The sequence below is a fragment of the Paramisgurnus dabryanus genome, chromosome 1, assembly GCF_030506205.2.
Source record: "Paramisgurnus dabryanus chromosome 1, PD_genome_1.1, whole genome shotgun sequence".
Lineage (NCBI taxonomy): Eukaryota > Metazoa > Chordata > Actinopteri > Cypriniformes > Cobitidae > Paramisgurnus > Paramisgurnus dabryanus.
This window is the reverse complement of record NC_133337.1, coordinates 16,585,882-16,598,666: the sequence shown is the minus strand read 5'-3', so window position 1 is coordinate 16,598,666 and position 12,785 is coordinate 16,585,882. Positions and strand designations below refer to the sequence as shown.

At 37.4% G+C, this 12,785-nt stretch overlaps 1 protein-coding gene across 3 annotated transcripts in view; it reads right to left on the bottom strand.

The window, feature by feature from the left end:
- tbc1d22a (TBC1 domain family, member 22a) overlaps positions 1–12,785 on the bottom strand; it is a 150,884-nt gene that overhangs the window by 69,849 nt on the left and 68,250 nt on the right. For all 3 annotated transcript variants that reach the window (XM_065263442.2, XM_065263444.2, XM_065263443.2), the window contains one exon: positions 7,775–7,881. In XM_065263442.2, the coding sequence (XP_065119514.1) occupies positions 7,775–7,881 (107 nt within the window). The remainder of the gene's footprint in view (positions 1–7,774; positions 7,882–12,785) is intronic.

The following is a 12,785-nucleotide window of genomic DNA, read 5'->3' as shown; positions in this document are numbered from 1 at the left end:
CCGAAACCGAAACACCGAAATAAATTATTATGCCAATTATTAGTACAAATGCATTTATGGCTATCACTGTGTACTACCTTTACTAGGGGTGTGTGACAGATCACAGAACTCACGGTTCAGATCACATTACAGTTTTTGAGGCATGGATCGGATTATTTTTTAAGATCAGCAAAAAGGGGGTGGGGAAAATCTAATAACAAATAAAGAAATTACAAACATTTATAAAAAAGAACAAAGCTGCACATTAATAAGGGCTAACATTAGCATTAGGTACAGAAATAGAATTAAATTAGTCATAACACTGTCTTTAATGTATAAATTAAATATATTATTATTTTTAGAGCTATTTGTCTCTTTGTTAGACTTAAGTAATTGAGGTGTCTCTTTAAATAAGCAGAGACTGGTTTGTGACTGTAATCTATACACTTAAGACATAAACAAATGTTTTTATTAGAAAAAGAATACTTTGGAGATAATTTTGTTTATATGTGCCCTGTCAATAACAGAAAGATTTTACGTTCGCTTGTTTGCGTCTCACTAGTGTGTGCACTATTGAGGGCACTGAAACGCGCGCGCACACAGAGAACGAAGGCGAATCCCAAACAGCGCAGCATAAAAACGTTACGTTGTTTTTCATTGCTTTATTCTGCACATGTATGTTAATGGACTATACAGTATGAGACACATTTGCGCGACTCTCTCTAAAGTTTACACATCAAGAGTTCTGATCTTTGAAGGGCGTACTCACTGTGATGATCACGTCTGGACCGGACACAACCGCATGTGCCTCTGTGCGTACTTTAGCGCCTTTTTGCGGTTAAATACATCCACGCCGCATACATGTTGCTTCAGACAAGCACGTGCAGGGCGCGGTTTCTGTTTGCGTCATCACAACATTTCGGCCGTATTGTTTCGGTGATAAAAGTCTTTCGGCCGAAAGCCGAAAATGCTCTTTTGGGCTATTTTCGGCCGAAAATTTTCGGTGGCCGAATATTCGGTGCATCCCTAATAATTAGTTGGAATAGCCTCTTAAAGGAACACGCCCAGATTTTGGAAATTTAGCTTATTCACCGTATCCCCCAGAGTTAGATAAGTCCATACATACCGTTCTCATCTCCGTGCGTGCTGTAACTCTGTCTGACGCAGACCCTGCTAGCTTAGCTGAGCACAAAGACTGGAAGTGTATGGCCTCAGCTAGCATACTGCTCCCAATAAGTGACAAAGTCACGCAAACATTTTCCTATTTATGTGTTGTGATTTGTATAACTCTGACCGAACTCTCTGCTCCTCACCAGGGGGCTTTTCGGGTGCTGCAAGCAAATCACTCCGCCCATTAGCAGTGCTTTGCATTCTGAGACTATAGTTCCCAGTATGTATACTGTTAAAAGATGGCTGTGTCTCATATGACATTGTTATTTGTAAACGGTGTGAATATACAAATCACAACACAAAAATAGCAAAATGTTTGCGTTATTATGTCACTTATTGGGAGCAGTATGCTAGCTGAGGCCATTCACTTCCAGTCTTTGTGCTAAGCTAAGCTAGCGGGGGCTGCGTCAGACAGAGTTACAGCACGCACAGAGATGAGAAAGTTATGTATGGACTTATCTAACTCTGGGGGATACGGTGAATAAGCTAAATTCCCAAAATCTGGGCGTGTTCCTTTAAGTACACAATGATCATATTTTCCAGATTTAAACTATAAACATTTGGTTACTAATCCATGATTTAGTTATAGGCTGTAATTTCGGTACTCCTCCAATACCAATGCAAAGCTTTTTTTTATACAAGTCTCAAAAAATCCATCTGGGCCAAACAGATGGCTGACAGGAGTCAGTTTTGATCTGCTATATACATTTGTTGAGTGTGATTTTCCTGTGTGCGAGTAGCATTACTAAAAGAACACAGCAACAGCTGGAATCCTTTGGGCTTTAAAGGGAGACGAAGAAACAGAAGCCTTGAAACGAGGAGTGTTGATCAGAGAAGCGGGGAAGACGAATAAGGCAGTGGTCGCTCCAACTGTGAGGCAGATCACAGCAGAGCTGTATGCACAAGCTCAATAAGGGATAAATGGCCTCCATTACCCTCTCAGGCATGTGGATATGAACACACCTATCTGGTCCTCTCAAGGCTGGGTTGGTGCCCTCTCATCTATTATCTAGCATTTGCCTCTTTTTTGGCTTATCAATATTATGCAGTGGGTGAGAAATATATATAATATAGAGAGCCTTGCTTTCCCTGCTCATGAAAGGGTTTCTGCTTATGTAATGTAGGTAAGTACAGTAGTGTACATATTAATTTAGTAAAGATCTTTGCACACTGCAGTCAAAGTGTTTTTTCGTATTCGTTATCCTACAAATCTTTCATGCACACTGTATCCGATGCATATCAGTTATCCATTGTGAAAAAAAGGAAAACAAATCACACGTAACGCAATATTCACTGCGATTGGATGATTAGCAACAAGCTACTGTTTAGCTAACTTGAGCAAGGCGGCAGTTTCTCCCTGCTGGGGGTTGCTGTCGCCATCCACTGCTCCGGGTGTTTGTGCACATGTGTGCGTTCAGTAGACTAGGATGAGTTAAATACAGAGGTAATATTTCGAGTGTGGGCTACCATACCTGACAGTCACAGCACTTTCTATAGTTCTTTATATTGTATTGTTCATTTTTATTGTCATACATTTTGCTGCGGACAATATGGATCAACTTGTAAGATGCTATTCTTGATTTTCACGTTTGCTTGTACGATGGCTCTGATGTCAAAACACCACTTAAACTGATTGTTACCAACACGAAAAACGCAGAAATCTAACCTGATCAGATTTTTTTGACGGATGAAAGTTTTTGAGGCAGTGTGATTGACACATGAGGTCATATTTATTTTTGCAAATGCGTAAATTTCAGATGAGCATTTCAGAAATAAAGCGTCTTTATTTGATGTTAATTGCATTAGTAGTTGTTTTGAACTTCTTTTGACATTTATTATTTAAAAAATTAATTTTAATTCAAAATTATTACAGTTCTTGAAACTCCTTGGTCTTCAGACATAGTTTAGTTTTTTCTTTATTTTGTTATCTAAATGTTAACATGAATCAAAGTAAAAATTTATCTGACTGCCTTAAATTTTTTAAGCAACCAGCAAATTGTTCATGAAATATGATTAATTATACGCCCCTGGAGATGCCAAAGTTTGCTCCTGACAGTTTTTATTACATAATTGCATTAGCTTTGCTATTTCTTTTTAAGTAGCTTTGTAAGTGAAACCCCTAATTGTGATAAAATCACTTTAACGAATGGCCTTTATAAAAATAACTTTTATAAAATGAGCTGTAAGCGACAGTGTACAAGACACCAACACTTAAAAAAAATGCTGGGTTATTTTCAAACCAGCGTTGGGTCAAAAAGGGACGAACCCAACCTACTGTACTGGATATTGCAATTTCAACCCAAAAAGCTAGGTTTTTTTAGGCCAATGTTTGGTCAAATATAAACATGTTGTAGGTTAATTTATTTTTGACCTAATGTTGAAAACAACCCAGCAATTTAAAGTGATTTTTTTAATAATATATTATAAAAACATCAAATTTAAATTAACCTAACACAAGCTACAGTGTGGTATTTAATACACATGAGATCATTTACAGATTAACATTAATAATTTGCTTAACTCCACAAAAAATGAACCCAGACCGAACAATCTGTCCAACAAGTTGTAAACTGTCATACGGCCTGGGGTGTAATACAGAAGTACAGAAGCTGTGCCAGTGTATGTGTCAGCAAAGACATACATCCAACCTGCTTGAGAATCGCTACATTCAATTGAGCATCTGGTAATAGTCAGCTGATCTTAGATCAGTGCTCATAGCAGGTGCTGCGTTTGAAAGCACGTAAGGGGAGAATAAACGGTCACTAGCAGAGAGACAGCAGGAATTTGAAGCAGTGTTTTCCCAAGAGTCTCAATGTCATTTTGTCAGACACAGACTTTAACTTTCCTCCTACGGATTCGCCAGTTAACAAATATGTTTTTAAAAATGGCTGTATATATGAAAAAAACAAGTGCACAGCTCTGTTTATCTTTCATATATCATTGGCATAATGGATTTCAAAACATCACTGCGTCTGAATCCCCACAGTTAGAAGGTCATGGTTTGACTATTAACCTCAGCACAACACACTACACCTCAGCATTCACTTTGAGAAGAGTAAATTGCATTCTTGCTGACAGGAAGTCTCAGATCCATTCAGTTTCAGGAAGACCTCGTCTCTTTCCCAACTCCATGACTGACAAAGGTCTCCTTTAACTGTATGCGTTTACACAACAGCTGTCCACGTTTATTTATTACATTGGGATATGGAGGGTCTGATGGCAAGATGGAGAGACAGTTGCAGTCCATTCTACCCCATTTTACAAGTTAAGGATTACATTTTTGGCAAGGGAACAGTAGCTCAGCTTTGTAGTGTAGCTTTGTGCTTGCAAAAGATGAGCTGTCAATCTAATCATGCTTAATGAAATGCATTTTCGCACAGTGATTTTTTTTACTGTGCTGGAAATTAATTTTAATTATTAAATTTGTTTATTTGGACAGTCAAATTGTTATATTTGGCTGTTTAGCACTTTGATTTTTATTCGGTTGCATAAATTATTTTAGTTGATTTAGTTCTTGTTATGAAAAGATAAACAAAGTTAGATTTTCAATCATTTTAACAGGTTTAAATACATTGTTCTTCAACCTTGATTATTTTCAAACTATACAAATGAATGATGAAAAGCATATTAGCTTTCATAAAATGCTTGGCAGATACATTTATATTCAATTATTGTCGATTGCAAAAGAAGATATAATGCATGGCATGAAGTAAACACATTATGGGTGCTGTGCAGTGTTATGCACAAAAGCTAGGTGAACATAATATTTTACATCATAGCTGCTATTATACTGTGCATTTTAGTACCAATAAAATACTATATTGACCTGTCAGCATCAATGATAATTCATTTTAGTGCTGGCATTGTAATTATTAAGTATTTTTTCCCTCATGATTTTACACTTAATGCACCAAGAATGATAACTAGTTTTATAAATTGTTAAGAGCATAATGTTATTGTCCGATGGTGTGGACAAAAATCTGTGAAAACCCAGCTGAAGTAATTTATTTGTGATTTACATGTTCTACATAAAATCATCCAGCATAGAACATTCTATGAAAATATAACCTTGATATCTTTAATATTGACTGAGTAAGGTCATGTCAAAGATTGAAATCTTTGATGCTCAAATCTCATAATCAGATTATAAGACTTGGTTGAGTTTAGCCTGGATTTCAAAGACAGGGTCACATACAGTACAGTTATCTTTATACCGTAGTTAACTTTATAGTTAATGATATTTGTAAGCAAACTTCATTGCTTTAATTGTTAAAGGCGTGGGTGCATGATTTTTGAAAAACACTTAGAAAAAGTCTGTCGGGCCAAGTACCAAAACACACTTGTAGCCAATTAACCGTACTAACCGACATCATTGCCTGGGTTGCGTATGTGTGGGGCAGGTCTTTCAAAAGAAGGTCCAGATTCTATTGGGGTAGGGGCATGTTTGTTTAGGTGATTTCAAATATCAACATTGGCTTTCAGAGATCATGCACCCTGCCTTTAAGTTACAGTAACATCCTATTTTTATATATTTACTAATTATTAAATTTAATCTAAAAACTTTGCAGTAAGCTACTGTTTAACCTGTAGTAAAACTGACTTTCTCCCAATATAACTTTACCATGTGGATTTTGTGATGAAGACAGCAAGTGGATTATGATCCAAAGCGAAGTTTGACAAATGTTGCGGTTTGTATTTTGGTTGTGAGGCCCAAACCAAGAAAAAAAAAAACGCAGGCTGGAGTGGTCCATCAGGATGACTCTGTGTTGATTTGCAATATGACACACAAAGTCCTGAGGCTGAATCTGCTTTGTGGTGTCTTGGCCTCAGGGTTGGACATCACAGATAATGGCTGGTGCAGTGAGCTGCCTACTTTAACACGCATTTTTCATTTCCCCTCTTCGGGGCTAAGAATACAGATGGATTTGCACCTAATGGATCCACACATGTACATAAACCAGCCAGCTTGGCTAGCAGGAGACAAACAACAGAGTTATTTTCCAGGGGCTTAAGGTCTTCCTATTAATAAGTCATGACTTTTCAGCAAACATCGACTTTTAAGAGAACAGGCAGGACAGAAGGACAATCGCTGGGTTAAAACGCCATGATCTCATAAAAAGTACAGAAATGTACAGAATGCTCATTTGAAATTACTAAACTGTTTTTAAGTCACATTATTTTAAATGAATACTTCACTTGCATGTTTTGTTATTATCATGTTGTTCCAAAATGCAGTAATGCACATGAGTGCTTTTCCATCATATAGATCAATCTACTGTTCTCCTCACTCAAAACTATCAGCTTTTATACTTTCATAGAAGATGTTCGCTATAAAGTACAATTTATTACGAGGCTTTACAATTGCAATATTACTCTATTGTCCGACACAGGAGGGAAATACAATACTTGTAATTAAAAGCAATTTCTACCCCATGCATATAAAACGGAAGAGCTCTCCTGAGAACCGAACACAATTACGCACGGCAAAATTGCAGTAAAAACTAAACTAAGTGTTAACAACCACACCAAAACATGCAGCGAGCGCTGCGCAGCCGACTCTTAACAACTTGCGAGCAAATGTTCAGAGCTATCAGCAGCAATGGTGTGAAGGTGTAAGGAAAACAAAGAGTGGAGAAAAATCATTAGCACCTAAGAGAATATGCTTTATACACACAAATTGCTGCAGTAATTAGAGACAAAATACCACAAAAGCTTTGGAGGGCCTGGAGTGCATTTCAATCTAATACCAGCGAGGAAGGCAGTTTCACTGAATACAAATGGTCTTTATGTGCGTGGAGTGTGTGTAAGGAGTCCATCTTTATCTATAGGCACTTCAAACACGAGCATAATAGGGAAGAATTTCAACTATTGGCCCCTTCGTTCACTAACGGAATACTGATTTTTTTTTTAAATCTTTTTTTTATTACATTTAAATCATTGTAAATAAAAATCCAATTACAATTTGATGTCAAAACTCATCATGACAAAAAGTGCAAAATAAACATTTTTATATAATTTCATGTAAATTGCAACACATTTTTTCAAAAGTGCACTTTTAAGATGGTGATATGGTGTATAAGAAATAAAAAAAATAAGAATTTTTATAATGCATAATACAACAAAACAAGCATCACGAGTCTCTTTTGTCATCTTCCTTGGAGAGATGATTGTGGAAACGTGAGGACAAAGAGACAGCAACCACCATCAACTATATTGCATGTCCCACCTTAGAAGCGTAAACAGCATGGGTGTTTTTACAGCCTTAAATCAATTAGAGATATGGCAGGCAAGATAAAGTGAATGTGGGGCGGAGGGGACGCTTTGCTTTCCCATGACAATTCGTGCATTGCTAGGCCCTTTGGATAAGGAGGTTATTTCCTGCCTGTGGTGCGGTGAAAGAATATTCATCACTGATTTTATTCCTGGACAGGCCAAGCGAGGGAAGGCAAGGGGAGGAAACGGGACGGGGCACCTACACGCAGGGGACTCTCAGCACGACACATTCGGCGCTTTCCCAGAGGTGAGCTCTTCCCACTCTCTCTCTCTTTTTCTCTCACTCACTCACTCACACACACACAGTGAATGTAATCAGGCCCGCACGCTGGCAGATAGGGAATCAATTTACCTGAATACCGTCCAGGAGCTTGCTCATGCACCAGAAGCTGTCAGCCTCGATGTTCCGCAACACCTCTTCCTGCAAGCTGGAAACATTGAAATTTTCCACCTCTTCCTCTGCAAAGAGTAAAAGACAAAAGAACATAAGAGGAAGAAAAAAGAATAAGAGAGAAAGACAGATAGAAAACGATTCAGAGAGAAAAAAGCGATGTTACACAAAAGGAAAAAGTACCATTGTGTATACTTTTTAACCGGGGTCTTTAAACTTCTTTCAGGCCAAAGAGAAAGAAAACACGGACCACCATATTGTTTATCACTGAGTGCTGCATATTAAACCTGGTCTAAATATGTTTATAAAAGGGTTAGTTCCAATCCTTGATTCTGATTGGTCAATAGGTGTGCTTTATTCACGATAAAACACTGCTATGACGGCTTCACCCAACGGTTCTGTTTATCACTGCACCCTTAGCAACACCCTTAGCAACCACACGTGTCGGTTTGTTGTTTTTATTTGAGCTTTCATGCATATTACACATTGGAACACATTTTTGTTCATGGTCAGGGACTATTTTTTGTAGCGGAATGAATGCTTTTTATTGATTTAACTTCATGAAAGTTACACTAATACTTTTTTACTCCGCTTCGCGTCTTGCCTAACTACGCCCTTCAGCCGTTACTTATTCACGATACAGCACAGCCTCTCGTACCTTATTTCTTACTTATTACACGGCTCTCTGGAATGCTTGATTCTGATTGGTCAGTTGAGACATTTGCAGGTTCGTTCTTTTCAAATAATAACCGCTCCAAAATAATAACGCATAGCCGGACTACTTTCACGAGTAAAATCGCTCCGCGCCAATAAAGATCAATAAAGATTACTGTCTGTTTGGCGCCATCTTGTGACAAACACTCGACAACCACAACAAGACACAGACAGCTTAACTTACTGAGACTGAACTTGACAAAATAGAGCATGACAGCTACGAAGCCAACACACAAAAAAATACAGAATGGGCATTAAAACTTCTGACTTCTGGCATTAAAAGACTGGCTAAAAGAGAAAAAATGGAGACAAGTATGAAGCAGAGGATCTTAATAAGGTATTACGATCATTTTATGCATCTGTGCAAAGTTTCGCGGAAGGATAAAAATGTTAATTTAAAACAAATATGCCAATAAAATGTTTCAAATTCATATTCATGTCCAGTTTTTTTTCTTATGTGGCAAGTAGCCGTGTAATAAGCGGGATAATGTAGAGGCAGCCGGTAGTTATTGGGAAATAAGCCCCTTCAGTGTGATACAAGACCCTCCGCTTCGCGTCGGGTCCTGATCACACTGTCGGGGCTTATTTCCCAATAACTACCGGCTGCCTCTACATTATCCCTTACGTATAGTATTATATTGATGTATATTAAAAGATTAATAGATTTATTCTTAAGCTTGGGTTGTAACACTTAACATGTGGGATGGGGAATTAATTATTGCAATTTCAGCTTTTACACTGCAAAAGAAAAAGACTTTCTTGTTATTTTGTCTAGTCTAGTTTAGACAAAAATATCAAATTTAAGTGAATTTGTGCTTAAAACAAGCAAAAACATCTGCCAAAGGGGTAATAAAAAAATCCTAATAAGTTTATAGTACATAAATCTGTTGCATTTTTTTTCTTAAACAATTAATTCAAGAAAACTTGATTTAAGCACAAATTCACAAATTTTCTTTACTCATTTCCCTAATCAAGAAAATGTATCTTGATTTAAGAATTTTTAGATATTTGTACTGAAAACAAGACAAAAATACTAAGTAAGACAGTCATTAGTTAAATTAAGCTCTACTGATTGTCTATTTTCTGTATTTTTGTGAAAAGCACTATAGAAATACATTTGAAATTAATGCTAAAGCACAAGCGTATTGACATTTATTGCCATAAAAGTTAGGCAAGCAAAGAAAATTAAAAATGTAGCTACCTAATGGTATGTGAGACAATTAAAGGGCTCGTTATAGTCGTGCGTAGGTCCTACGGCGTAGGTTCCGCGTCGGTTTTCATTTTTACTTTTGCGTCGTCGTCCGCGTCGACGTGCAAACACACGCGCAGACCGCTGGTAGGCAGTAACTACGTGTGTAACCACAGTAGCAGCGCAAACGTCAAAGAAGAAGCAGCTTAGCAAGTTAACCCACAAACGAAAAAGAAACAGCAACTTGTTGTGTATAATTTGAGAAGACCAGCAATGATGGAAGTAAATAAACAGCGACTTTTGATGCAGTTTGAGTTAAATCACTCCTCAACTTGGTTTGTGAGGTGCACGTCAGGCTACGCAGAGCTACGCACAGGCTACAGATAGCCTATGGCGTAGAACCTACGCACGACTATAAATAGGGCTTAAGGGTATAACTAAACGTGCAAGTCAAGAGCCTTTTATGATACTGTAATAGACGATTGTTAAAGGGCATTCACATGTGACACCAACACCATGTATGTCCCCTTATTTATTTTCACAAACATTTATCTAGTGGTTATTAAAAAACTATGCTTGAATAAAAAAATAAATACATTCTAACGAAAGATTCTTTTCCCCAGGGTAACCTCATATTATCTTTGCAAATGGTATAATCTATCATATGAAAATTACTTGTGGATTTGCGATTTGCACAACAAACTCCAGCATCGAATGCCTGTGACTTATTCAGTAACCATTGCAAATGACTCAAACCAAAGCTCTGACAGACAAGGTAAAGGTTGAGCAGAGGCAGAACTAAACTTCTCACTGCTCTGTCTCCTTGGCAACGCGAATCTAACCTTAAAGCGTATGGTGAGACCTGGCTGACAGGACCAGTGGGCTGTTGGGAATATTCGAAGCACCTCAGTTTAGTAGGCGCACATCCAAAATTAGGCCTCCAACAGCATTAGTGCGTCATCGATACTTGTTTTGGATGCGCATCTGAGTTAGATGTCTGACAGATCACAGTGGACAGAGAAGATGGAGCCTGATTCCCGCAGTACGGCAAGATAACAGAACGATTTTGAGTTTGAGACTGAATGACCTCCAAATAGTGGACAAGCTGAGTGTGCTTTCACATAACGGCCTTCCGCTCTGGAATCAAGGTGCTTGGGAGACTTCCTAAGCATGTGTGTGTGTGTGTGGGCTGTAATAAGGCAGTGTTAATCTCTCTAGTTGTGCGAGCTCTCTCTAAGCAGAGTCCCTTAACGGCACTTTTAATCATCACAAAACAAGGACACACAAAAAGGAGCTAAAGGGAAGATGAAAGGGTAAAAGAAGCCAACAGCACCTCCTGTGGTTAACTACAGAACTGCAAGTAAATTATGGGTTTTCAACCTTTTATCTCTTACACAGTAGCCACAAAGATTTGAATTTGGACACTGTATTTACAATTATAAATGGTGAATATAACATTAAATAACAAAATATCAAACCAAATGGCATTTATTTGTGAGAACAACTGTCTGAAGATAACTGGAACTGACTTCATATATTTACTAAAAGTCACCTTAATACAACCTAAAAGTAAATTTGCTTAAAGTAAATGTGCTCCAAAAACCTCTTCTACATATATTTTGCATATAATGCATATTGTTCAAATATCTTAAAGGGGAAATTTCACAAGACTTTTGTAAGATGTCAAATAAATCTTATTTGACATCCCCAGAGTACGTATTTGAAGTTTTAGCTTAAAATTTTAGGGGGTGTCCTTTAAAAAAATTTTGAAAATTATTTTGCAAATGAGCTGATCTCTGTACTAAATGGCAGTGCTGTGGTTGGATAGTGCAGATTAAGGGGTGGTATTATCCCCTTCTGACATCACAAGGGGAGCAAAATTTCAATTACCTATTTTTTCACATGCTTGCAGAGAATGGTTTACCAAATCTAAGTTACTGGGTTGATCATTTTCACATTTTCTAGGTTGATAAAAGCACTGGGGACCCAAATGGGGACCCAAAATGGTATAATTTTTTTCCAATGTCTTCATTTTAGATACCTCAAAACATGCATACAAGTATTATGAGTCATTATGAGTATTATGAGTCAAGGGTTACATACATGCATGTATGCATAAATATATACAAAAACAGGTGCGCAATTCAGTGTCCAAGGATCTATCCAATGAGGTCACATAACACCATCTGTCTGAACACATGCAACTGAAACAAGCAGATGTCTTTAGAGATCTGTTTGAGGTTCGCTGTGAACACACACTAGAGCAGACCAACTGCCTTTTTTTAAGAATTTTTCCAAGAGTCTCTCATGATCTACAGACCTTTAAAAGTCCCTTGTGATTCTTGGGCAAAAAAACAAAAAGGAACCGGAGAGGTCAAACTCATTTAAAGCAATTCAAAAGTAGCTGTGAATTTTACAGATTTGTACTTTTGCAAGCAATATACAAATCACATTTACGTCACACATATTATTTCCCTGTGTGCTGCCTTCACCATTATAGCTTAAAACAGTCACTACTGAAGGCCATGCCATTTCACTTCATTTATTTGCAACTTGTATCCAGAAAAGAATGGTCATGTGGAAACAAAATTAATTATCAAGCAAAATGCATGCAACTTTTCAGGTTGTGTGTGCCAGTAACTTGTGACTAGGGGTGGACGATATGACCAAAATCTTATATCACGATAACATTCGTTTTATATCAATGTGTCAAGGTACTTTTTTATCTTTTGAGGTTTTATTTATTTTTAATGAGGTTTTATGTTATTAAAATATTTAATGCCATAGAATTGTCATAATTCTCAACAAAAAAAAAACTCCCTGAAGATAAACAGTCAGTGATGAAAGAATGATTATAAATAATATATACAAATAAATTATTAAAGCTAGAAAAGTGATTTAGTCAAAAGCAGTGAGAGATCTTCTCTCAATTCTGTCTGATTAACATGAGTGACACACAAAAGCAAAATTAGATAACTTCCCCTTTAAGACCAAAGTCCAACGGTGCGTTTCCGTGACGTGGGCGCGTAACCTCTATAGAGACGATAGCCCAAAATCTCTATCAGTTGA